This window comes from Alosa alosa, chromosome 15 (genome assembly GCF_017589495.1).
Source record: "Alosa alosa isolate M-15738 ecotype Scorff River chromosome 15, AALO_Geno_1.1, whole genome shotgun sequence".
NCBI lineage: Eukaryota > Metazoa > Chordata > Actinopteri > Clupeiformes > Clupeidae > Alosa > Alosa alosa.
The window spans coordinates 16,598,931-16,626,309 of NC_063203.1; the positions used below are offsets into that span (position 1 = coordinate 16,598,931).

Below are 27,379 nucleotides of genomic sequence, written 5' to 3' on the forward strand. Positions count from 1 at the left end.
CATTTTCAACCCGTATAGAAACAACAGTGAAAAAAAACAACATATTTGATATCTGCCTTTATTACTGAAATAGCAATATATATATATATATATATATTTATATATATATATTCATACTCTAGAAAACAGAGCAATATTTACAGTGTTTGAAGATTCTTATGTTTTATATTCTTATAGCAGGAAATTCCTCTCAATGTTAAGCAGATAAGTCAGAAAAAAAGGCCTTTTTGCCACCCTTAACATTTCAAACTGCATTTATAAACAAACAAAAAAGTTACAATCTATGGATATTTAATACAGTTTCTGTCACACGTTTCAAGGGTCTGAGTTCAAGATGATGGGAGGGTGGTGGGGGTAGCCCTTGGGAACACATTCTCCGTGTTGGTGATAGTGGTCAGATGGAATGAGTTGTATTAGGGTCACAAGACAGGTTGTGCATGAGTAACAACAAGTGCGAACTCCCTTAAAACTTCCTCATGAGATCCATCACATGAAACACTCTTCCCTTCCCTAAGTATTTTTACTTGGCCGTTCCACATCTGACAGTTCAGTCTTTGTCTCTGTCTCTCTCATTTGTCAGTCTTTCCATGAGTATGAGAGATCGTCCAAAAAGCTCAGCATCTTAAAAATGTCCGCCCTTCTTCTTATCAAAGTCCATACATTAAAAAATGTGATAAAGTGTTTTGAGATTGTCAGGTCTGTAGAAACCAACAACGGCACATATCCAGTCATTGATGCAGGTGTTGACTGAATGTGAAGGTGTTTAGTCACTGAAGCGTTTTCGGTTTACAGTGCGTGCCCGGTTCGATCGGCGGATGTTTTGTTTGGAGTCACGGCAGGGCTGGCACACAAAGATGTCGGGCACGTGGGTGCGGCGGATCTTGGCACAGGAGAGGTGCACCCAGGTGCCACACTCGTTGCATTCGATCATGGGGCGTCCGGCGAAGGGCTTCATGCAGAAACACGTGATCAAGTCCCATGAGTCCTCATCTGAGGGAAAGATAGAGGACGAAACAAAAAGAAATGATTATCACATATTATTTAAACAAACATTTGGAATAAGAATACAAACACACTCAAAAATATACCTAACCATTATATTACATAATAGTACTATATTAAAAATATCACTACGGTGTAATTACCTTCTCCTTTGGCCTTGTCTGTAGAAGCATCCTCCATGCCACAAGCTACAAAATGAACAGCGATACAACAGTTAATCAAGTTTGAACCAGTAACAGTAATACAGACACAAAACTAACATAATAGTATCAGCCAAAACTAACATAATAGTATCAGCCAAATTAACTGACAGACAGACAGGCACACACAGACACACACCTGAGCCGGCAGTAGTGTTTCCTTCTTCAGTGCGTGTATCTTGTTCGTTGTCGCTGGCGCTCCTGTCCGGGGTGCTATCTGTGTGGTACCCCGTTTCCTGGTCCTCCGGTAGCCGGCTGCCCAGTCGCCTCTCGATGACCAACCGTAGGATGTCCGTGCCCCCCGAGCCGGCCTCGCTGCCCTCCCAGCCGTCGCTCTCTTCCTCTCTGGGTGCCTCCACCCGGTTCCCCTCGCCAGGCGGCTGCGCCTCGGGCTCTGCTTTCGTCACATTTTCCGTGGAGCTCACTCTGGTCAGATCCACCGGCTCCTCCTTGACTTCCTCTGCGCCACTTCCTCTTTTCACGTCGGCGCTGAAGCTGGTCTCCATCTTGGTCTGCTCCTCGTTGTGCGGTGGAGTGTGGCTTGGGTTCAGCTCAGCTACTGGACAGGTCACAGAGCTGGGAGCTGGTGAAGACTCTCCACTGGGAGGCTGTGGCATGGGCAAAGGCGGCACGTCTTCGGTGCTTGTGCAGGCTCCAACCATGTCACTGCTGCTGGAGAATAAACTTCCAGTGGGCCATTGTGGTGGCTGTGATGGTGACGAGCTTTTGCTGGGCTTCTTGGTCTTGGGAGATTTCTTGGCGGTGGCATCTCCGCTCCTGCGTTTGGCCTTGCCCTCGCTCTGTGTGACACCCTTCTTGTCCTGCTTCCTTTTCTTGGCCTTGTCTTTGCCGCTCCCTTTCTTATTCGGAGGCAGAGTGCCATCACTGTGAATGGGGCTACAAGTGTCACTGTCCCTGGGAACGTTGTTGTTACACCACCATTCCTGTAGGAGGACAGGCATTACAATGATCAATGGCTACTTATCCAAACAATCCCTATGACACTATACACTGCTTTACAGTGTATACATTGTGTACATGATACAGTTAAGTATCAAACGTTTTTTTTTATGTCAGTTGGATGATGGTGAGATTGTTCTATTAAGTTTGGTTTTGTCAATCAGAGTTTAAGCTCTTAATTTTGAATTAATATGACTGATTAACTGATTTAAACTTTGTGCGGTTTACTAACCAATCTATACGATAATGTACAAGCATGAAAGAGCCACAGAATAAAAACTGTATAATAAACAAATACATGAAACAGTGATGTTTGCACAATATAGCAGCCATCAATTTAAATTATTTGGCATACTAAATAATAGTTTTATTTAACTCTAGACCAAGCTTTACATACCTCTGAAGGATACGGGATGTATCCTGCATATGCCAACACGAAGGTGCAGAACTGATTAAAGTCTTCCACCGTGCGTTTTCTCTTTTTCTGTGGAAAAACAAACCGCTTCTTAATAAAAACTCTGGCAGCATAGTCTTGACATTTACCAAGTCAGGTAACATGAACACTCGTAAGTAATCTCGTCTCGGGGCATGTCCTAAATAACCAGCTCCCGTTTAGTCTGCCACGGCGTTTAGCGGGCTGATGGAGCCATTGTCTAGGACCGTCACAGAAGCAAAGCGAAGCGCGGGAGGCGCTGTCAGATCGTGCACTTTACTCGACAACACCGTGAGGAAAGTGAGCCTGTTATATAATGGACAAATCCGGCATGGAAGCACATCGGTAAAATTACAGACGACGAGTAGTCTGCCGTCGACTTGCTTTTTCCAAGTGTGACCACGCTCAGGTGGTCTAGATTTAAAACGAAATCGTGTTCGAACAACGCGGATAACTGGGTCTCTCGACTTCCCATTCGGCCAGATTTAGCTTGCCGTTTCAATCGTAGGCAACAGTCCCACAAGACGAATGGATGGAGTACATTGTATCTGTCATCTGGGACACGTCTCTCGATTATGTTGTCGGTTATCCGACATAGCACATTAAACAGTATATGAAAGGCAGAATCCCCGAGCGAGGGCACAAACAATGCAATTGCATTCTCATCGTTCAATAAATTCACTCAACGGGGAGATTGCGACACAAAAGAGTCGACGTTCTTAAAGTCTCCATTAAAGCCTGGTTAGACTAGCATGACCGAGTCGCGCAATCAATCAAATGAATCTATGTTCATCTCATGAAGCAAACGCGACTTTTATCCCTAATTCAACAACCTGAACTCGATTCCTGTATGATTGCACTGAAAAGCCTTGAGAACATACTACGTATTCGACACTCTTGTTAGAGTACCACTGAAACATGAAAGGTACATGTCGATATGTGTGCAGTGTATAATAGCGTTGTAGGTTCTGAGAAATAATACAACTCTACCAGTACTTTTACACCGTCCTTTCCAACAATCAATAAAACACTGCAACATTGTAGCTTTTGTAGCAGATGTGAAGTCGGCAAAACTCTAATGTGGAACTGATTCACTCGGTTACTGTATCGCCAACAGGAAATCATTCCATAGTCAAAGAGCTAACATTGTAATGATGGTTTGTGCGAAACCCAAAAGGGACAAAAACCCATGTCGCACAAAACCGATTATTCTGACAGGCATTTAACAAAGCCCAACTTTTCGACGTTTATAGCGGACGTCCACTTCATTTTCACAAGGGATCATTCAGGTTATGGATTCTTTCACCAGAATGCTCGCTTTTTTTCTTGGATGAACTTCTAAGCACTATAATCATAATAATGCATGTATTAAAACTCACTCTTTCTGACATCTTAAAACATAATTCCGTCTCTTATCTAAAGATGGCGACGGTGGCACTTGGTAGTAACCTGTCGTTACTGGGGCGGTCACCGGAGAATGACAAATAGTTAAATAGCTAGTAAATAGAGGGTGTACCAAATGTGTTCTCTGCTGTAATCTTTCACAATCATATGAGACCGCCCAAAACCACGTCTTCAAACACTTTGAAGAACAATCACTGAACAACAAAGTCGACCCGTTACATGGCACGAACAAGAACACAATTAACGTTAACGTTAGCTAAATTCCTGGCAACATTGGCCATCACAGGTCCCTCGATGCACCAAGCCTGAAATAAGTTAGCAGTGTAACGTTATGCCACATTGAGAGGAAAGCGACCCATCAACCCACGTAACAGGGAAATTGTTGTGTTATACGAGAGAACTGTCACATTCGAGTGGTCGTCAGTGATTAAGATGCATCATATATGGTTTAATTCGATGTATGAAAAGAACACTGAGTACAAGTACGAGACCGCGCGAACACACACACAGACGCACGCACACACACACATACGTAGCTAGCATTCACACAAACAGTTTTGTTCAATATCATGACACAAATTAACCCTCGCTGATTCGGGAATGATCATTAAAGTAACTTTACCTGAGTTAACATCGTTGTAGCAGTCAACGTGTGACTAAAAAACTGATGAGAAATATCACTCTTGGTTGTCAGCGACTCGTTTGCGTCGTGGTTATCCTCAATCGACGATTAGGGCAGGTCCTCTCGTTCGAAAAGGCAATGAGTCTGCTGTATGAATGACAAGCCAGAACCGAGATGCTCCGGACAAAAACTGTCGAAAGGTAAGGTTTGTCAAATCAATTTCGAAGAAAGTGGATTGTGTTCTATTGTCCTTCAAGCAAAAGAGTGGAACGCAATCCCGAAAGACTTCGTGCCTCGTCCGACGACTGTCTTCACCATTGTCCAGTCCCGTCCAGTATCTGCCGCGTTTCACTTGACAACAGAAATACTCAAAAGCGATTGAAAACAACCGATGTCGACCAACTTGCACGACCAACCATTAAATATGATATGCCATGCACATTCTAAATGTCAGCAACTCTTGAAAGCAAACTATTAAAACAATACCGGACCCTTCTTTCCTGTAATGTTACTTCGTGAAGTATACACCTAAATATATGAAGCTAGACGGAAGCGACCTGACCTCTGACAACAGTTGTTCACAATATCGCCATTTGTCATATTAATCCTCTTCATAGAACTGCGAAAAGCCGTCCTGTAAAAGGGGAAAATAAGCGGCAAAAAAGTACACTACGAGCTGAGGGACTCGCGAAATGATCACATTCTATCACTGACATCACTCAGGCGAGCTTCACGGAACAGTTCATGTTTACGGAGGGGTGAGCCTGAAACAAACGAGTACCTTATTAAACTGAACCGTTGTGGGAGGCATATGTTTACATAATGGAATATATAACGAGGTAAACGTATACAGCACAGTTATATCAATAAACGTGTAATTGTGAACATGAACTAGTAAAGGTTAAAGTAATTTCACAACACCCCTATATTAAAGTGATGTTAAAGAGACCATCAGCTGGCGTAATGGCTCAATATTAATATTGAATAGACTCGAGTAAGGGTATCGCTCAAAGCCCATCGATTGCGTCGTTGAAAATAAGATATTAGCAATGCTTAACGCCACGATATTGTTATGCATCGCGTAGATTGCTGTGTGTGTATTTTTTTATCAACACGATTGACTGGGACTCGTCTACCACGAGGTAATTCCTGGTTTTGAGGATGGTAAAGATCAGCCCTCTTGTCATCTCTAAGTTTTCTGTCTTACGTGATGTCAAATTTTGCTGTCGTTGTCAATTTTATATAAGTAAAGTCCGGTGCAGGTTGTTGAGGCTCGTTTTAAAGTAAGTCAAATATTGGGTTTCGATTTCAGTTGAACTGCTGCTACGTCACCTCATGCTAATGGAGTTGGCTGCTCAGCTGGGCTGGGGAGTGGGTGTTTTAGCGGAAGAAATGATAGGTAACATAAATAGTGAAGCTTTAATTTCACTCCGACCTTGGACACTTGGTGAAAGAAACCCAGTAGGTATGCATAGTAGAGGTAGTAAATTTGACTATTTGTTGGGTCAAGGGCTGAGACATCTCATGATGTACCCATATAAAGCGGTCACCCACAAACGCGAAGGCAATTCGTCCACCAAATCTTCGCCGCTAGTTTTGTCTTCCCTACATTCTCATGACATTTGTTAGAAACAACAAAGACGACTAGTAGTAGGCTATACACCCGATTATGTAAGATAACTTGACTTATTCCAACTAACTCGTGAAACCAAAATAATCAGTTTGATATGAAATCCGTGCATTTGTCAACATTGTATTGAGATTAAAATATATCTGTGCAATCACGTAATGCTAGTAGGATTGTCCATGCACGTTTAATGTAAAAGCCCGAATGTGTACAATAAAAACAGGTTGCAGTTGGTTGATGGCTATGATTTTATTAGCATTGATTTATGAGTATTTTAAAACACCTATTTATAAGTTAAGTACATCACTGAATCATGGGAATCATCTGGTTTTATTCTGATATTTTTTCACAAGTATGTATAATTATAAGTATATATGTATATACTTTATATGCCTTACCCCATGAGGTATCAGGAAAAATGATTGTGATTTAGTCTTAGATTTGAATAGGGAGTTCCCCTACCTCGCAGGTAATAACACCCATTCCCTCCCTCTCTCCCAAATCCCATTCTTAGTCTCTCAAACATCAAAAGACTCTGAACAAGTATGAGGCGTCAAAATAAACAATGTTTTAAACAAGGTTTTGTCAAGCTGATGGAAAAACAAAGCAAAGCAGTCAGTCAGAGACAATACTGACCCAGCCCTCCATAAGATGGGACCATGGCTGACTAGGAACGAGCGAGCAAGGGCCAAACTGGCAGTCCAGGGAGAGTGTTGAATGAGCTTGATCTTGACGTGAGCCACCAGAGAACGAGGCTAGGGGCAAAAAAGGGGATAAAACAGAACAAAAAAAGGCCTGGAAAGAGAGCTGCGTCTTCGTGACTCCTCAGGAACCCTCTCATGGGATTCCTTTGGGTGCTCCTTGGCAGTGGGTCGAATGTACGTCAAGGTGTGGGTAGGACTGTAATTGATTGGCAGTTTAGCATGTCTGATGTAAAGAGTCTTGCTGTGTTGGCATGTTGGGCGATGGGGGTTTTTTGGTGACGACAGCGCCGGCAACAGTAGTGGTCGACAGCTGGCCGGCGGGCAACATGAGGACTCACAGGTATCCCTCCTTGCGGAACTGTTCATGCAGGATGTCCCTGTACTCGTCGAAGCCGCCATCGATGCGCTTCACCTTGCCCCCCTCACACACCCAGAGTTCTTTACACACTTCCCGGATCAGGCGCTCGTCGTGGGACACTAACACCACACCACCCTGAGAGAGAAAATGAGAGAAATTCATGTTTACTAACAGTGCACATTTAATCAGCATCACCACAAAGCAGTAGAAGTTATGGATCTTGTAAAGAACTTAAAGGTTTTGGACTGACCTTGAACTTGTTGAGTGCTTTTGCAAGAGACTCTATGCTTTCCATATCCAGATGATTTGTCGGCTCATCAAGTATGTAGAAGTTTGGACTGATAAAAGAGAAAGTAGGAAACAGGAGAGGTTAAAACAACAACAAGTAGAGAGGAGGAGCAGGCTAACAACACATCTGTCTCTAGCCCCCCCCCAAACACACACACACACACACACACACACACACACACACACACACAGCAGAGCCTCACCAAGGCATGGTCATCTGAGCAAAGGCCACTCGACTCTTCTGCCCTCCCGACAAGCTTGCGACCGGCCGCGTGGCTAGCTCTCCAGTTATCCCATACCGTCCCAGCTGATGCCGGTATTCTTCCTCATTTCGACCTAAGAGGAGAACATGATGACCAGAGACAGAACCCGGGGGAGGGGGGACGCAGCTCAAGGTCAATGTAGGCCTATAAGCGGATAATTAACTGGGGCATGTTATGTGGAGAAACAAACAGTTTGTGGCTGCATTATATTTACATAATACTTACATAGGATTCTTATGCAAATTGAAATGGCTTTCTAAATGTATACAAAGTGTACAGGGGTTTGTGATTGTTACCAGGAAATTTGTTGAGGAGAAGTTCCACTGAGCAAACATTCATGTCTAGCTGGTCCACATGATGCTGACTGAAGTAGCCAATCTTTAAATTTCTGTTAAAACAAACAGAATTCCAAATATTCAATATTCCTCTGCATTTCTCCCTGACTTCTACAAGACTTGTGCACCTGACACGTAAGGCCCAGGCTACACTGGGTACACAACTGAAGCGCTCTATTCACAGTGTAAAGCAGTTTTAGATGACTGGTCAATTTTTTTTGAATGTACGTACTGCAATCACATCTGGTGTAGCCAGTTCTATTGATAATATTGGAAGCTAATTGTTGCAGCAGACGTTCCATGAACAGAAGGCTTCATGTGTGTTATGTGAGCAGAGTAGCCTGTCCGGGTGTGGTGTACACTTATGTGTAGTATTATTGTGTTTTCTGATACTGTATCAAATGTCAATCACAATCTATTTTTGATCAATAGTTTCTATATTAGTATAGTTTATATGCAAAGATTTGCAGCAGTCAGTGGACAGCCACTGAGGCAAACATTCATGGGAGACAGCTCTAGTGAATCTAGTTCTTCCTGTCAGTGTTCCAGACAGGTCTGTTGCTTTGACAGCAGATTTGTTAACTGCAGATAACAGTCTTTAATATTGTACAAAACAACTTCCCTCCCTGACACCTACAGTATCAGAGTCTAAATTCAGAGAACCACAGTTTTATTTCAACTTAGAAAATGAATGGTGAAACTGATTGTATGTCTGCCATTCTCCTCCCTGCAGTAGCGATCAGTGAGAAGGGACACCTGTGCATGATGCTTCAATCACGCAGTGTTGTTTCTTGGCCTTACCGGTGAGAATGTCTGACACCGTTGACTGGTGTTAGTTCACCCATCAGTAACTTAAGTGCTGTGGTCTTTCCTGCTCCGTTCTCTCCAACCTGTGAGACAGACACAAATCCACACGTGTACAGCACACACACGAAGCAAAACAAAAAGAGAAAAAAGGTGTTTTTACATATGTGCTAGACACAATAGCACTAGCTATTATTCTTGTTCAAATCAACTATTGTCTTTGTGACTTGTGATGACTTTCATCTATTCCCAGAATACAAATAGAGACTCGGAGACATAACAGTGCTGCCTTGAACCTTAATAAATTAAATAAGTTCTTCAAACAAACGTGTCCCAAATGTTGAATACCATGGTGATTTAATCTAGGGGATGTTACGCTTCACAGGCAAACAAACAAAAACAGCGTCTCTTTCACGGAAGCTCTGAGGAATGTGAAAACATTTAATGTACAGACCTTGACCTTTTAAAATGAACATTTCTCACGGTTTCACATTTTACTAATACTTGAGGTCTGAATCGTGACACTGTGTCAGGTTTCTGTCTATCAACCCTGAACTTGTCTGATCTCGCAGTAAAACGTTAATTTATAATTGACACTGCACCAACAAATGTCAAAAAACGGTCAGGTGTTCTTGGATCATGTGGTTATTCAGATGATTTGGAATGCGGAGTTGGATTAGAGATGCACAACTAGAGTTGGACATATAATTTTCTTCCCTTTTCATAAGCATCTTTTCATAGTTAGTCAAGAACATTTTCAAATAGTTGGAACAAAGTTGGGGGGAAAAACGGAACCTATGATGAACTATAATGGCTGATACGTACAATGCAGATGCGAGACTCCAGGTCTGCAGACACACAGAGCCCATTGAAGAGACTCTTATCCGGTGAGTAGTAGAACTCCACCTCGTCCAGCTGCAGAATGGGAGGAGACAGCTTCTCAAAATTATCTGGAAACCTGTTGACACACAAAAAACAAGCATGCTAAATAACAAACCCAAGCTAGTTTAATATCTTATCGTCAGAAACAACCAGTCTGTCCATTCCAATGGACATCATGTTCATGGGCTCTTACCGTAACATAACTTCAGCCTCTTTCTCCAGAGGCTTTAGTTCAGGTCTGTAAATCAGAAGACAGAGGTAGAGAGAATGTCAGAACACAACCAAGATGGAAGCAGGAGCACTTTCTTTTCTCCCTTAAGAGTGCGTTAGAGTGCCTGGCTTACGCCTTCCTCAAAGTTAAATACCAGTCTAATAGCACTAGTCTAATAAACACCTGCCTGGGGCCAAGAACAGCTCTACCTACTCCTGCATTAGTCAGACCTCAGTACTGATGACACACTGCTGAGAGAGCTGCTTAGTTTGGAAAAGTTCTGGTAACAACCTGGCACAGGCCAGCAGGTTTGGCGCCAGACCATGACCAGGTGTGTGACCTACTCGTGAAATCTGGAACTATTGAAACTGGTCTGTAAAATCTGTCTGAAAACAACTGGCAGCTAATTCAGTTAACTTGTGTTTTAGCACCATGGGGATGATGGCAACTCACAGTTTCTCCAGCAGCTTGAGTTTGCTCTGCACCTGAGCCGCTCTGTTTGCGTTGTATCGGAATCTGTCGATGAACACCTGTAAAATGCAGACGGAGAGAGTTATGGGGCTTTTCCAAACAAATCCTATATGAACTGCACTTGCCGCTCAGTTCAGCGCAACACAGTTGCCACCGCGCTCCACAGTCAAAGTGCTCCCTGAGCAGCTGTTGCTTACACTGCAGCAAACCGTTCTTGCACCTCGCAAGCCATTGAAAATAATGGGTTTCTGAACGCAACGGTGCTGTTGTCCTATTGTATGCCTTTAGCTTGACTGAGCAGAACAATAAGCCCGCCTATGCATATGCGGGAATGTCTAAGCAAGTTCTCAGACAAAGCGACATGTCTGCTACGCCTGCTCAGCCTCCCATCTCAGTGGACTTTGTCCTGAGCAAAGTAAAGCAAAACCACTTGGGGAGGAGAAGATAGATGAAGTAGATCAATGAGGTCAATATTTATTTTATTTGTATCAGTTCTCTTTCCAGAAGCTATGCTTGTATCAGTTTAGTTTTAAAGGCTACTTTGAGAAACATTTGGGGGTGGTGTGTGTGTGTGTGGAGGGGGTGGGGGAACTCTGCTTGCATGCGTTTTGAACTCTGCTTGCATGCGTTTTAATGTGAAAGTGCCCCTCACAGCCACTACGCTTCGGAGTTGGTTAATATTTGAGCACAGGAGATGGTTCACCTGTATGTGCTCTCTGTACTGGAGCTGTGCCTCATACTCCCTCTGTTGGTTCTTCAAACGGTCCTCCTTGGTTTTGATAAAGTTCTCATAGTCGCCACGGTAACTTTCCAACCGCTGTGAGTGCAGGTGAATGATGTCTGTGACCACGGCGTTGAGGAAATTCCGGTCGTGAGAGACTACGAGAATTGTGGACTGCCACGTCTGCAAAAGGTAGGGAAAATTCAGAAAAAAGCTAGGAGTGTATTCTTTATCATTTTATGGCAAACTCTGTGAACCACGTTCAAATCTACAATACCTGCAAGTAGTTCTCCAACCACAGAATGGCTCGGACATCCAACATGTTAGTAGGCTCTGTGAACAGTACACACAGAGGGGTGTTTTTTTTTCGGTTGGACAGAATGAATAGTGAAATGTAAATATTGAATCGACCAAACCACCAACTTATTTGTTATTTGTTCAACTCACCATCAAGTAATAAAAGGTCCGGCCTGAAGAGAGTAAAAACAAAATGTTAAAATGACCAATTCTGTCAAAGGTCTTGAGCATAATAATGATGGTTTGTCGGTAACAGCGAAACTGTGGAATTACATTAAAATATGGGTTTTTGAGGGGAGATGGATGATTATGGGGGGGGGGGTACTCACTTGGCAAACAGAGCTCTGGCCAATGCTAACCTCATCCTCCAGCCTCCAGAGAACTCCCTAAGCAGAGCGCATGTGTTAAGACTCTCACAAAAACACCCAATACTTACAGTATGCATGCCAGTATGCACGCACGCACACACACACACGTCAGAAATATCACTTACTTGGTTGTCTGCTGTTGCATTTTTGAAGTAAACCCTAGACCTGCCAGAATAACAGAGGCTCTAAACAGGGGACAGGGAAAATCAGATAAAGATATTTTAAAGGAGAAAAAGTGAGCACAACATTTATAATCTATGTTACAAGAACGTCCTGAAACACAAAACCAGTACAGCATCATTGCCAGATGTCTGGTTTTGGACTAAGAGGCATCATGAAATTTACCTTCCACCCACAAACAGCAGATACACAGAAAACTGGAAAAGTGTCCTGGAGCAATTGATTAGTGTTCTACAGTCCATGCTACACTTGTATATTTTACTAAACACGACTCAATGTATCGGGTTAAAAGTATCGGGTGAGAAGATATATTATATATATATATATATATATATATATAGATATAGATATAGATATAGATATAGATATATCTTCTATGCTGCAGAACATGATCCCTTTAACTATGGACCCTGATGCTAACAAACATACAACTAATAAACTGAAACTGAACTTTAGGGTTTTTATGGCTCATGACCCACTCTTTCAGTGGTGATTTTTATTTTTGTAACCCTTGCCCTAAGGCCAAGTCTCTGACAATCAACGACTTGGCGGACCATTTTAACAGCTCTGGACACTGAATAAAGCATGCAGCCATTATAGCATTGGAGTATGTATGCCTTTAAGAGTTACCGTGCAGGAGCCTTGTCTGCTTCGATCTCCTCCAGCCGGACGTAGATCTCCGACAGACGCACGCTCTCCATCCCATCTGCCCTGTATAAGGCAAACAGAAAGCAAAAGCACTGCTTTTCAAGTCTGTTGAATGGCACATTTCAAATTCAAAATTCTGACATAATATTTGTTAATCCTGCTGTCAAACGCAACACCCAACAGTAATACAACTGACACACCACATTCATAAAAACATGACGCAGTCATGTCCTGGGACTATTTTAATGACAACAATGGAGCCGGTGCCAAAAAGCACACCGTAGGAGGATATGAGGTCTCTGCTTGTGAATGTGCATCTCATCCGCAACCAGTTGGCAGAAGGGACCAGGTCCCCTGTCAGTGTGACCCCATTAGACAGAGATTTCAGATGGACTATTGCATGTGGGCTATGCATGAAAGGACAACATCCTTGATAATGACAGTAGCTAACATAGCATTCCATTTTTATCTTGTATAAGTCAATGGTTTGAATGAGGGGGGAAGTAGGCCATCTCTACAGCTGGTATAAAAAGCATGTACATAACAGAACTAAACAGATGTACTGTACCTAGACAGCAAAATCATTCGCTAGAAGGGTTGTGTTAACTCAACAAATCTGATAGTTGGGCACCTGGCACCCTCTAGTGTTCAATGTTTAGATTTTTCTTCCAAACACAAAATGTGACCCTCAACTGTAGACAGCAATATAAAATATAGGCCTACTATACACAAATGTCTATCTTTACCACAAAAAAAAACGATTAGCTACAAAGTATGAATTAACTGAATTAACATCTATAAATAAAAGGTAAAATCTGTGAAAGGTGCATTATTTAATATGGATTTTGTCTATACATAAAAGAGTAAAATAATTCTTCCAGACTTCCAGACAAAGCATCCTTGTCTGAGGCGTTTTGTAGCTTGTAGCTTGATTTGCCACATTTCACATGCAGTCCCCACGACTGACACAAAACTCTGAATAACTTTGGTTACACTATACTTGACAGTATCGACATAAGAGTGACACGACACTGTCATGAACATGTCATAAACAAGTTATAAACGTTTATGACATAACATTTCTGTCATTAAGTGTCATTCGGTTTTTGTCATAAATTAGGGTTAAGATTAGGATTAGGTTTAGGGTTACAGTTAGGATTAGGCTTCATGTGTCAAGACGGTGTCATGTCACTGTTATGTCAATACTGTTAAGTAAAGTGTTAACATAACTTTTTACCCTCTAAGCCTGCACGACAAACATCTGCTGTGCTACATCACTGACTGCTTTACGCAGCTGCGTGACTCACAATCCGTTGGCGATGCGTGCGTTGAGCGTCCGCTCCTCCGTCAGTAGGCCCTCGCGGACCGTGTCGCTCTCCAGGACGCTCTGGAGTGCGGGCGTGTCGTCGCCCGCCACCTCCTGCTCCACGTGCAAGATGGTGATGTGCGGCGGCACACGCAGGCTGCGGCTGGCCAGCATCTTCAGCAGTGTGGTCTTGCCCAGACCGTTTCGCCCCACCAACCCGTAGCGTCGACCTGTGGCCAGAGACATCTCTGCCCCCTGCAGCAGTGACCTGACACAAAGCCAATCGGAACACTGTTTAAAAGGTCCATGTCATCCACAATACCTGCACTCAAAAGGCAAGTTACTGTTCTGATGCACAGAGATTGTATGGCCAATTCAACACTAGACTGCATAAGTACTGCAATAGAGCTGGCCAGAAGGACTTAAAGGAAAACTCCAATCTAACGACAAGCTACAGTCTAAATTTTCATTTTTCACCGCCATCTTGTGTGGAGAAAGTTCAAGTTGATTACCGAATGTGGCACAAGCTACTGTCTATGAACACAATAGGAGAGTTCGGTAGGCAACTTTCTCCTCACAGGGTGGCGACCTGAAGACCACTGACTGCACAAACAAGTTTTTTTTTTTTTTATATCCTTCCTTTACACATACAAAGGTAAACATACCCTCTCCATAGCAGCATAGACGTGTAATGATTTTTTAATGGCTTAGTTAATAGCTTAAAAGAATTATTTACTTTGACGTAGCAAAGTTGCCCCAAAAGTCTAAGCTATATGCTATTCAGCTGTAAATACAGTATATATTCCGGTCTTACTCAAAACAGCACAGATTGATGTCATTTTAGTCCCAGAGGGAAAATGTACACTCAGCATCATCCAAAAATAGGCCCTAGGTTGTCGTTGACCGGAGTTTACCCTAAAGCCAGTACAAATCCTCTCATAAATAAACCAATAAAAACAAACAAAAGTAACAAATCAAAGTAAACAAAGAACCAGTCGATAAACAGCTGATGTTATTTAGAAAGATGCAAATTGAATAAGGGAATAAGCGCTGCTTCGTGGCCGACGCAGGAACAACAAAGGAATTGCACTTTCTACTAGGGATGAAACAATACATTCAACTCGCGATTCGGTACGATTCGCGATTTTAAGTGCACGATCCGATTTTCTGGTGATTTTTTTTTTTTTAACAGATTAAGATGCAGACAAATTGTAACGGAAAAATATTCCTTTATTTGTATAAACTGAGGGGAACACAAGGTCTGAACTGTCACCTTATTCCAGTTAATGCATATTCTGTTTTGTCTGCACCCTGATGAGGTTGTTTTTAATTAGAATAATCTTTTGCATCACAATTCATTTTTTATCTCAACTGGTTGTAATCTTCACACATTTGTTTTGATTTTTAGCTGACTCACTGTGCATCATCACATCCCTACTTTTTACTGTCTGCACCTTGGACCAATGGTTGCCATTTTTATGTCAACTCACCTTTCCCCAAATGACACATCAAAGTTCTCAATGCGAATGTCATAGCTGCGATTCTTGCCAGACATGTCCACCCGACTGTCCTTCTTACTGCATGCCTGACTGGCAGAAGCTTCCTCAAGCACACTGAAACCCAAGGCCAAACTGTGATCAGGCACATCAGCGTTTCACACAGTGACACTGGTGACAAACTCTCACATTCCTCCTCTAGTAAACAATGTATGTTCAGTTCTAGTCTTCTCAAAATGTCTTTTTGTCTAAGGGCTGGATCACAGCTCCAACCCTGAACTCAGTCGAGCAGGAGGCAGGGAGGCCGTACTGGGCTACTTACACTTGGCTGGGAGTTTTCTGGGAGTCTTTCTCATTCCTCTTGTCATGTTTGGCCTTCAGCTTGGCCTCAGCCTTCTCTAGCTTTTTTGCATTCACCGTCTGCAGAATCAGAGATGGAAAGAAGAAACACACAATGAACAACAACGCCAACACTAAAAGCGAGACACAATCCTTGAAAATGGCAAGGGCATTGCCTATAACCAATCTTGGTTGTTGTAACAGACTGAATAAAGTTAACCCTTAGAACCCGATTGACGCAAAGTGCGTCAAAAAAAAACACACCCTTACATACATTGCTCCGGAACCGTTCAGCAGCGAGATGAAACCTTTATTGCGTGACAGAGCAGAAGTGGGGCTTTCCAACGAGACTACACACTTGTCTGTTTTTAATTTTCATACTTGACGATCAAGTATGAAAATAAAAATAAAAAACAAATCATGAAATTAAATCAAATTGCATCATATTAACAGTCTATACTTCTCTGCGTTCACCTACGCACCCATTACTCTTGTTTGAATTACTGGCGAACGCATAGATATGGCAAGCATATCAGATGAAAGAGGAGGGGCTATCATTTGATACCAAGTACATCCTTCTGGGTTATAAAACAGCATGTTTATAATCCAACGCTATTGTGTGTTTCTCTATGGCAGGGGTATTCAATTAATCTTCAGCGAGGTCCAGTTACGGAAAATTTCCTCAAGCAAACGTCCGGAGCATCATAATGTTTAACGTGCGTGTTTAGGCTATGTATATGTATGTATGTATGCATGTATAATATTAGGATGGATGGATGGAGCCTAGTTGTAGATAGATAGATAGATAGATAGATAGATACTTTATTGATCCCCAAGGGTAAATTCAAGAAATAGAAGATTGTAGGCCTAGGCCTAATGTTTAATGTGAAATAAAATAAGTAGCCTAAAAGGCAACATTCGAAATGAGGAGAAATAAGGAAAGATAAGAGTAGCCTAATTGGGGAAAAAAACTGAGTAGCCTTGGCTATTTTTAAGATCTTAACGTGAACTTGAAATAAAATTTGAGCTGAGACAAGGATGGATATTCCACAGCTGGTTCCTTGAACCCATTAATCAGCAAGTTTAATTTAATTTTTTTAGTTTTTTTTATGTTGACCCGAAATCCTGGAAACCCAGGAATATCACGTTGTTGGGCAGTGAATGCATGTAGGCTTAACTAGATTGTGGTGGATCAATCATATTGCCTTCTTAAATCGGAAGATATTCAGTGGTCTCAGTGGTGAATGGGCCTAACCTACCCTATGCTTGCTCAAAATATATGCTTTGTCTAGTAGAGGTGCTTCAAATTGGCGCTTAAAATCGCCTCAGAATATATAGTAGAGGTCCAGGGCAATTCCGCGCAAAACTGTCACATCCATATTTAGTTGGTGTTACGGACGTGACAGTTTTGCGTGGTATTGCCCCCGTATCGTTATATAAAGCTCTGTTCTCACTGTCTAGCTTTCTCCTCGAGCAGTCGATGATTTGAAAATAACTTACTTATCGTTAACTTAGATATCCATCTGATTGTTTCTCGTCCCATCTCCTCTCCTCGCTCGTTTCAGGCTATCAGTCTCTTCTCCATAGTAGGCTACTTTACTCACTGACTCGACTTTATCAGAATTCACAGATTTCACTGGTTGAGTAGCAGCAAGCGAAATGATGGTTCCTAAAGCTCCTGAAGTAAATGCTGTTATCCTAACCAACGAAACATTTAGCGCAGCTTTGAAATCTTACGTAAAAATCTAAATTAGGCTATTACGGCCTGGGTCCGGATAGGATCACGTCACGGTCCGGACTCGGACCGCCATTTGGTGATGGCTGCTCTATGGCAAAGCATGTTCATAATCCGGTTTTGAGATCCTAGCAAATTCCTGCATGGCATCCAATTCAAGGCTCACATTGAATCCCAATTTGTTCAACAAAGAAACACCTTTTTGCCTTTACTTTGTTCATGGCAATGCAGTAATAAGTTGAGAATCATTATGTGCCTACACCATAGTCACACGCAGGCTAACACGCAAACTCGGGTCAAGTCAGGTCAGATCAGTTCGTGTCACAGATATGGAGCGCAGAAAGGTCATTTTTCATCACTAAATAAAAAATGGCATCCAACAGAGTATGCCTCCAACATGGCAATTATATTGCCTGATTCAGGACAGTCTGCCCTACACACACATGAAAGGCACCTAGAGCTATGAGCTTGCTGTGGTGAGATACATGTCAAAATATAAGAATATTTATAATACGCTTTTTGTATTTTAATTCTTTAAAAATAAAAATAAATAATAAATAAATTAATAAATAAAAATAAATAATAAATAAATACTACTACTAATACATGATGGCAGATCTGAATAGCCTAGACTCTGCTGAAAAAAACTATATATAATATGTGTGTGTGGCACTTACAATGACCAGAATAAATCCTTATGAATAAAGATAGTGAAAATGCCCTAAAAACAGCTTAGGGTTCTAAGGGTTAAGGAATGAATGCCTGTGAAAAACAGACTTAACCTACCGTGTTCTACCAACCTTGGTTGTTGTTACAGACTGAATAAAGTTTAGGAATGAATGCCTGCAATACACAAACTTAACCTACCGTGTTCTGACCACGTTTTGTCATCCAGATGCCTTGGACATCACTGGTAGCAGACACTGTTGTGACAAAATACCAGAGAGATACAGTAATAAATTGAATATCATCAAAAAGCTAATAATTGATGGGTGAACACTAACTGGCAACACCCTAACCCGTACAAAAGGAACAAATGGCAAATCAAAGCACTGCTGATGTTACTGAAAAAATACTTAACTAACCATTCTGGGCTTAATATGTGTTTAGCCAATAGTTTAAGCATACTTGATCATCAACGCTGCCAGAGGAGTGATACAGCAAAAGTAACTGGGAGATACTGGCTAACACATAACTGTAGAGTTCAATTAAGTTCATCAGATGTACAGTTGGAATGCCTACCAGTTTCTACGGAGATCTGAGACAACTGTACTGGAGCATCCAGAAGCACTTGCTTCTGAGTAGTAGTTTGGCAATTATTCCTGTGGGGAAAGAACACACACAGTTAAGTATGAGCAAAACATGACCTCACTGTTTTTTTAAGAGTGAAACCGAACAGGTCTGAATTAATGAATAATTGAATGAATGAATGAAAGAATGAATAAATAAATCACACTTTTTTTCATATTGCTCCAAAAGTCTAACCCTAGCTATTAGTTCTGGGCATACACTCCAAATCCCTTAGTGTGCATACACAGTCATGGCTCACTAGATGGGAAGTAAAGTGGCTTGGACTGAGCCATTAATCACCATGTTCATTTCAGCCAATCACCATGTTCCTGTGGTGTAATTTGATTGGTAAATAAAACTGAAAATATCAACAACCTTACTCTATACTTGTGGACTTTAACTTGGAATAAACATATTGTTGTACCCCAACAGAATTTCCAGACACTATAGTTTCCATTTTGATGTGTTGATAAATGCCTTCTTACGTCATACACAATTTGTAGTTCACTATACAGACTTCATGTTCATGACACTATACAAACTTCATGGGTAATGTGTAGATTTGTGTCAACTAAGGTAGCAAAGAGACAAACTCACAGCTGGAGTGTGTTGAACATTTGCAGACAGATGTCACGAATGTCATCCTCATTCTTGTAGTCAGCTGACATCTCCTGTAACACTCCACCAATTGCATCGAATACTTCCTCTCCATCCTCAAAGTCTGCACCTCCACTGTCCAGTACACCTAAACCACACAAGCACAGGACATCGTCATAGATATAAATGGAAAATAAATGGCAGGGCTCAACATGTTGCCCAAATTGTTACAAGTGGCAACCAGATTTAGTTGGTTTTGGCAGCCAGAACCTCATGTGTCACTTTTAAAAGTAAATGTTGAGCCCTGAATTACGTGGTGAAAAGTCAGATTTGGGGAATTTAAAAAGTTAAGAACATTCTTTCAGACAGTAATGGTTGTGAAAGGATTCAATCAAAATCTCACAAGGACAGGCAAGTGCCTAACAACGTCAGAGGAGGGCACTCTTACCATACAGGTAAATACACACAACTTTCCAATGTTAAAAGTAGTCTATTATTCAACGGGTTAACTGAGAACCCAACACAAAATTTCTGTTGTTTTTTTTAATTTTTTATAGGACATTCAATAACATGTCCCAAACCATATCCAGGTTTGATGTAATGTTGCGCAAAAGGTGACCTGACAGCAAGATAGATAATAATAGAGAATTCATCCTTAGAAAAAAGGTATGTGTGTATTGAAACTAAGTGTTGGCTATGTTTGCCTTCTGTATAACCGAATGATGACTTCTGGCATGCCTTCTCGATTGACTGCCCACCGTAGACTACCCACAGCATGTTAGCAATCCTAGCTAACACTGCCTGATAGGCTGCTAATAGTCTCCTCCTGTGACTCGTCAAAGAAATGGATGCCACTATCCTTGCGTGAAGGCCTTATAATCTAAAGAATCACGATGTCCTTCTACACCAAACTGAAACACTCACCAGTGATATAATCGAAGACTTCAGTGTCGATTTCGGGAAACTCGCTCTTCAGTATATCCACGTATGTCGCCATGATAGACCGGCCCCGTCGACAAGGACCGCGCATGTGCTCACATGCTACAAGAACAGTCGTCCACAAAGCATTGTGGGGAATGAAGTCATATTTGAAAGAATTTCAATACCCCTTTGAGGTTTTGGATAGGCAGCGTCTATCGTTTTCCCCCCAATCCACTTCATGGCAGCCACCGGTGTTAGAAGTTTTAATTGGCAGTATACAGGCTGTACCTTCAAAATCCACTAACGTTGGATGATTTTTCTTTTATTATTGCAAGTGTAGTTAGGACTTTGGTTAGGCAGCCTAACCTAACACAAACCAATAGCCATAGGTTCGCGGGTCTTGTAGTTTTTAATTTTATCCATGACGACAGAAGCTACCAAACTGGTAGTTGGTCACAGCCAGCAGAGCTGCTTCCCTAAAAGGGAGGGGATGTAATGTAACCATCATGTCTCTGGTGTAACTGTACTCTCCAACAGAGTTAGCACATCCCAGTAGCTTATGTCAAATAGACCAAAACAATTGCCTATACGTATGCACTTGGATTCGAGTGGCATTAAAGCAGCTGATATAAAAATGCAGTTATTTTAATTAACGTTTTTAATGAATGATTGTCTTACACAGAGTTTTCCTGTAAATAAAATATTTGTTTCCCTCTCTGAAAGTCAGAACAGTGAGTTTATCCACTGGCATATAATTTCTCTCCGCTTCGGGTGAGACTCCATGCTCTTTTCATAATGTCTACACCTACATCAATAAAAATATACACAATTAATGTCAGTAGGCCTATGGTTGCAGCCAGACGTATCAATCAAGTCAATTTATTAGCACATTTAAAAGCAACAGCATTGCACCAGTGCTTTAATAATAATGAAATAATTAAAGTAATAATAAAAAATATTAATAGGCTAAGTAAGAAAAATAACAAACTTAAAAACTCAAAGATAACAACAGATGGCCCTTGTAATAATATTAATGAACATAAAAAAGTCTGCTTAAATCATGAACACGTATTTAACACTCTCTATAGTTGGTTAGAACCTAAACTTATGCTTATTTATTATTATTATTTTTATATATTAGGCCTACACTATTCTAATATGGCCTATCTATAATATTTATTTATAGTCTTTTTTTTTTCTATTTATAGTCTTGAAAGAGGCAATAATATTGGCTACACAATGAGAAAAGCAATTTGAGACTCTTGTCAAAAAATCTTGTGCAAAATACATCACGTTAATTTCTTTCATGAGTGCACACAGCCCCTTCACTAGAAACTAAGAAGTAGCCCTACTGATGGTAGCCTAGGGGGTGTGGCAATGTAAAGAACTGGAAAAGCTAACTAATATTAAATGTTAATGTTACCTCATGAACAGTAAAATAAAATTAAAAAAATGAGGTCAAACATTAAACCTTTTTTAAAAAAATGATTTATAACATAGGCAAGCCTCATGCTGATACTATTTTGAAAACAATAATTGCAAACAATGACAAACAATATTTGATGTTATATTTAACTGAATAAATAAAATTAAACAGTAAAATAAAATTAAAAAAATGAGGTCAAACATTAAACCTTTTTAAAAAAAATGATTTATAACATAGGCAAGCCTCATGCTGATACTATTTTGAAAACAATAATTGCAAACAATGACAAACAATATTTGATGTTATATTTAACTGAATATACTAAAATCTATGTAGCCCCATTTTTTATTTAATTGAGTCATGCCTTGAATTGTTTATAGTATTAACATTATTATTATTATTAGCCTATGTAGTATTAGTCAGTAGCATGTTAACTGATATTCTCTGTGGATAAAAGCATCTGCTTTATAATTATGACCATAATTGAACATGGATGAAACATTGGTTAGTAGTAGGTCTAGCAGTAGCTTCTTTGAGACACAGGTGTCAGATATAGACTAGGTTTCTGCATAACATGCATTGCTCACTCCTAGAAATTCTCAGCCACTGACCAGTGTCATGCTGAGCGTTGCGCACGCTCTATGCCCACAGTAGCCTCTCCCATTCCTGCTGCCCTTAGCTGCTGCGCTTGCGTACAGCCAAACCTAACGCCTGTCGGACAGACAGATTCAGTGGGAGTTAGCTGTGTAATGGCGGCCTCGGTGTTGCTGTCTGCGGAGAACACCGTACCCACTTTTGCGGTCGGCAATCCCGGAGCGGCAGGGGTCTCCGGTAATGGAGTAGGGGCAGCTTGCCCCGCATCTTGGAACCGTTCGCTGGACCGGGCGTTAGACGAAGCAGCGGCTACTGGTTGCCTGAATCTCAGTGGCAGGAAACTGAAGGAGTTCCCGAGGAGCGCCGCCAACCACGACCTCACAGACACAACTCGGGCCGGTAGGTTGCTATCCTAGCTTATAGCTAGTCGGGAGCCTGGAAAAAAGCTGGGAACTACGTTAAAGCACAAGAAATATCACATTCTTTGTTCATATCCTTATCAGCTCTTATTTACGAGCTTCACATAGTAAAATACTATTGAATGCTGGCCGCGCTTAGCTAACAGGCGAGGCTAGACGGATCGGGAAAGATTTGGCAGAACACTGACCAACGATATCCTAGCGTGCTAAGGACCACCAAGCTAGTTAGCCGTCTAGCTGGAAGTAGTAACGTTAGCTGGTAAACACGGGGGTGTGGAAGTAAAGAAGTGACACGTTCTTTGAATAAATTTGTAGTATTAGCTATATTTGAAAGCATGTTTAGACCTGTACATGAAAGGGAGACTACTGTTGCCTAATATTATAAAGTAACCGTTACCTACACTAAACTTTGCGTACTTTGTTCAAATGACGTTTCTCTAGCGCATTTAAATTTAGCCTGCTAACATTAGCAAGCTAGTGTCCCATGTTTTTATCAATGTAGTCTGTCAAATCGTTTGTTTTGGGAGGGACGCCGCGTTAAGCTTAACGTTAATCTCTCAGAGCGTCCGTCACAATTGAAGGATTGTCTTAATTTAAAACGTGTCAGCTATTCAATATTCACATAATGTCAGTGTTGTTAATTAAAATTAAAAGCCCAAATCACAGTTGTGGATTTCGTACAGAACTTCATAATGCAGTGTAACAGAAATGTGAAGTAGCCTAATTTATTCTAACTGATGTGAAAAAAAAAACCTTCTCGTTGGAATGCAGGTGTGTACCATCGCACGTGATTTCGCCATCAAAACAAAGCTGATAACAGACCTTGCTGTTTTTACCGTGTGTAGCTTGAGGCATTAGTGGATGCCAGGCCAATTACTGTTACATCCACCAAATTAGGATGTATGTGAAGGCTCTGATGTAAGCTAACGGCTGAGCAGGATGTATTTAAACCTTTGTGTTATTCTAATGGTGGCATGAACAGGGATTGTGTGTGTGTGTGTGTGTTTGTGCGCGCGCGCGCGCGTGTGCATGCATGTTTTGCTTAGAATTTTCTTTTTCTTTTGGTCTCATGTGTGTCAGGTAGCATTGAAGAGTGGGGTAGTACAGATGTTGAATGAAGGTGGCAAGCCTGACTTCTGACACTGTCGTGCATTCCCGTTGTGTGCTCCAGACTGTCATCTAGTGCCCCTACACACACACACACACACACACACACACACAGTGTGTTTGCTCTTCCTGTTTGGCTGTCTCATTCCTTTGTAGGATATTTTGGGCACGTCAACTTTTTTCCCCCTCTCTCGCTCCGTCTCTCTCCATCCTATTCCAGCAGTGATTTTTACTGAAGGCATATGGTCTCTCTTTCTCCACATGAGAATTATAGCTTTGGTATAGTCTCAGTTTAAGGGTTCTGGCAAACTGGTCCCCAGTCAGGGCAGTCGCACTGCTCTTGTGTCCCCACCAGCATCCCACTGAATGTGGGCCAGCATTGATCATGTGAGAGCTTCGTTGACCCCTGTGGGGTCAGTAACACTGTCTCACATATAGGTGACAGACACAGGGGGTGTCTGGGCCCCTGAGTCGGAGGGAGAGGAGGAGGAGGAGGAGGGAGACAATGTGATGGTGAATGGGGCTGAGAGATTCCGATTATGGAGCCTCTGTGGTTGCCTGGACCTCACTCACGGTGATGTAACGGATTACAGAGTACTGTGAATCTGAAATTGAAACAGTTCAAGAGCAGAAAGGTGTCTACAGAGGATTTAATTTGAACTAGCAAAATGTGCTCGGTGTCAGAAAAGGAACTAAAGAGGACAGAGAGGTTGGGGGCGGGGGCAGTGGTGGGGAAGAGGGTGGGAGAGCAAGCGTGATGTTCCTCCTCGCGCACAGGGACACCCTTGTGTTTTGATGTCTGCTGCGTGTCACATGAAGCAACTGATTAATCCCATCAATTCTGGGGCAAACAACAGAGGTAGAATAGCTGGGCGTGCAGCTGCGCACGGAAGGCAGAATTCCGTCAGGTCTGTAAGCACAAAGAAAAATAATAATACAGTTTCAAAAAATATAATATAAGAGTATCTAGCTACATGGTAATATTATGTGCTACCTTTGTAAGGATTTGGTGAGATCTTATTATGCATTTGCAATGCTTTGTCTTTTGTTGTTGTTTGCGCCAGAGCTTGTTTATTCATATTGTATGTTTTTTTGTGTTTTGGGGAATGACTCTCACATCCACTCCTGGAATCTCTGCCGCAGGGGGGAACAGAAAAGCTTGTTGTGTGTATGGGTGTGTGTGCCTGTGTGTGATCAGACAGATAGAATGTTTGTATCTTTTGGAGAAGCGGGATAGGGTATCCTAGCCCAGTGTGTGTGAGTGTGGTGCTCTTGCCTTGGGGCGCCACACTGATCACTCTTGTCTGTGTGCACTGAGGAATTGGAGCGCATGCTTATTGGTGTGTGTGTGTGTGTGTGTGTGTGTGTGTGTGTTTGTTGAGGCCCGCACAGTGCAGTGTTCTCCCCTTGTTGCTCTGGAGCAGCTCCAGTGCTTGCTGCCAAAGCTGCTCACAAAAGAAAGCAAGGGACAGGAAGTAGGGAGGGCATCTCAGGCAGAAGAAAGGAGAGGCCTAGCTCGCTCTCGCTCTCGCGCGCACTCACTCACTCGCTCGCTAGCTCCCACGAACTTGGCTCTGTAACTTCAACTCCCAGGCTGGAGCAGGAGCAGTGGCAGGCCAACTCTGTCCCTACTGGAGCTGTTTTCCCTGGGGTTTGATCAGCTGGGCAGAAACCTGCAAACTGCAGTTTTGTTTACCCACCAGCGGCCTGACGCCTGGGGCTGGCCCCGCTCTGTTTATCGCAGGGAGGAGCTCACCGGAGAAATTACACAATTACCCGATTAGGGAGAACTAGTGGAGTCAAGAGGTGACGAAAGAGAGAGAGAGTGAGAGAGGAGAGAGGGAGGGAGGAGATAAAGATGGAGAGGGAGAACGAGATGGAGTGAGACAACTCTTAACCTGTTTACAAGCAAGTAGAATGTCATGTTTTGAGCATATTCCTGTTTACATAGCAATAGACATTATTCCGAATAAGTCAGCTACTCGGCCTACAAATAAGCATTCTGTGGGAATTGAGCATGCGCAGGCCTACAACACTCTTCCTTCTGGCAGCATATTCCATTTAAGGTGTTTTCATGACCCAATATTCCGCTTAAAACAGGCATATGCTAGGGTGTGCAAACGGTTTATTAGTAAACCGAATATGGCCTTTTTCGGTTTATTTCAATCAGAATAAGGTGTTTACAAGACACGCATATTCGGTTTATTCCCAATAAACTGATTTGAGACCGTTTATTGGCTGCATGATAACGTGATGAGCAGGAGACACAGAGAGAGACAGAGGCATAGAGAGGCCACGGACATTACCCGTGGCCTGGTGGATCTCTTGGCTTCCCCATGCTGGAGTATGTCCACCACAAACATGGCACTGGTGGCCTGACATGGTCACTGAATTGTTGTCCAGACGGCTCATGCTGCCCTGTTGAAATGATGCATATCAGCATCACAGCTTTTGCCCAATAAGTGCTGATTCATTCTCACTGAGGACGAATGAACATTTTGTCACCCTTACTTAGTCAGGTCACTACAATACATGACGGAGTGACCTGTATTTCAGTAAAAAAAAATAGGCTAATGCTAGCGTTGACCCCCTGGAGTAACAGAGAAATGCTGATGAACAGTGAGAAGAAAAAAGGTGCCGAAGATGAATAGATGTGATTTGTGATTTTTGTCCGCCTAAACGAATAGAAAACTGAACTGTGTGTGCAATGAATGAACACGGAGTAATGAGATGGCTGAACAGGAAGATCCCCCCCAAAGCAAGACCCAAGTTAGAAAGCAGAACAAAGTATTCCTCTTCTCATGGGTGCCTCATCATCATGAAAGAAACAGGCCAGAATGCCACTGAGAGCAAGAGGACTGTGAGGGCTGGCGGTTAGGAGTGAGTGAGGCTCTGAGCACACAACTCTGTGTGAGGTTCCCTTAAATCGTGCCTGCGTTCCTTTCCGGATCTTTCTGTTCAGGACATGCTGGAGTTATTGTGTAAGTGCAGAGGGGATGATATAACGCCTTCAGGTCTCATTATGTCTTAACCACCACTGGAACAAGAAGGGGGGGTGGGGGGGGCAGCCATTCGTGCACTTGCCGCTGCTATCATTGGCTCTGTAATGAGGGAATGCAGAAGACTCATAGCCTCCCAAACCCCAGCCTTTTTCCTTTTGGTTTGGCTGTGTGTTGCCGTTAGTGCCCTGAATGCTACAGAACCTCCAGCGCAACAACACGGGAAAGAGACAACATGTTTTATTCCCCAAAGAAGTTTTTGAAGGCCTTGTGGAATGTGTTTTGCTTCAAGTCAACTAAAAAGGAGGATGTGGCTCTCTTCTGATGCCACCTGAACTGAAGTGTCATGGCAAATTAAGTCACTGTTATTTG

At 42.2% G+C, this 27,379-nt stretch overlaps 3 protein-coding genes across 14 annotated transcripts in view; 1 reads left to right on the top strand and 2 right to left on the bottom strand.

Moving 5' to 3' along the window:
• Nucleotides 1-42: 42 nt before the first annotated feature.
• On the bottom strand, nucleotides 43-5,325 carry LOC125307788 (PHD finger protein 13-like). Its single transcript, XM_048263850.1, has 5 exons — nucleotides 4,622-5,325; nucleotides 2,560-2,646; nucleotides 1,342-2,146; nucleotides 1,146-1,190; nucleotides 43-990 (listed from the first exon to the last, which is right to left on the bottom strand). The coding sequence occupies exons 1-5, from the start codon at nucleotides 4,631-4,633 to the stop codon at nucleotides 764-766; spliced, it is 1,176 nt and encodes a 391-aa protein (XP_048119807.1). The 5' UTR covers nucleotides 4,634-5,325; the 3' UTR covers nucleotides 43-763.
• Nucleotides 5,326-6,482: 1,157 nt separating this feature from the next.
• On the bottom strand, nucleotides 6,483-20,587 carry abcf3 (ATP-binding cassette, sub-family F (GCN20), member 3). The gene is made up of 21 exons (XM_048265423.1): nucleotides 20,466-20,587; nucleotides 19,542-19,689; nucleotides 18,897-18,976; nucleotides 18,522-18,577; nucleotides 15,903-16,000; nucleotides 15,575-15,697; nucleotides 14,086-14,352; nucleotides 12,761-12,841; nucleotides 12,076-12,135; nucleotides 11,912-11,968; nucleotides 11,733-11,755; nucleotides 11,563-11,618; nucleotides 11,268-11,468; nucleotides 10,547-10,623; nucleotides 10,076-10,120; nucleotides 9,826-9,958; nucleotides 8,998-9,086; nucleotides 8,158-8,249; nucleotides 7,802-7,934; nucleotides 7,561-7,648; nucleotides 6,483-7,445 (listed from the first exon to the last, which is right to left on the bottom strand). Exons 1-21 carry the CDS (start codon nucleotides 20,569-20,571, stop codon nucleotides 7,287-7,289), a joined length of 2,172 nt encoding a protein of 723 aa, XP_048121380.1. The 5' UTR covers nucleotides 20,572-20,587; the 3' UTR covers nucleotides 6,483-7,286.
• A 1,939-nt stretch (nucleotides 20,588-22,526) lies between these two features.
• lrch3 (leucine-rich repeats and calponin homology (CH) domain containing 3) overlaps nucleotides 22,527-27,379 on the top strand; it is a 31,373-nt gene continuing 26,520 nt past the window's right edge. For 6 of the 12 annotated variants that reach the window (XM_048264120.1, XM_048264119.1, XM_048264121.1 and 3 more), the window contains exon 1: nucleotides 22,529-22,881. In XM_048264120.1, the coding sequence (XP_048120077.1) occupies nucleotides 22,530-22,881 (352 nt within the window). In that variant the 5' untranslated portion in view covers nucleotide 22,529. Of the gene's footprint in view, nucleotides 22,882-24,863; nucleotides 24,917-27,379 lie in introns of those variants that run through there. The other 6 variants (XM_048264122.1, XM_048264126.1, XM_048264128.1 and 3 more) reach the window with 4 other exon arrangements.

Coding starts and splice junctions, on each gene's coding strand:
- LOC125307788 (XM_048263850.1), bottom strand. Junction 1,191..1,341: donor AAACACTACTGCCGGCTCAG/GTGTGTGTCTGT, acceptor TTCATTTTGTAG/CTTGTGGCATGGAGGATGCT. Junction 991..1,145: donor AGACAAGGCCAAAGGAGAAG/GTAATTACACCG, acceptor TCTTTCCCTCAG/ATGAGGACTCATGGGACTTG.
- abcf3 (XM_048265423.1), bottom strand. CDS start 20,571: ATGCGCGGTCCTTGTCGACGGGGCCGGTCTATCATGGCGACATACGTG. Junction 11,619..11,732: donor GGACCTTTTATTACTTGATG/GTGAGTTGAACA, acceptor TACTGTTCACAG/AGCCTACTAACATGTTGGAT. Junction 7,446..7,560: donor AAGCACTCAACAAGTTCAAG/GTCAGTCCAAAA, acceptor TTTCTCTCTCAG/GGTGGTGTGGTGTTAGTGTC.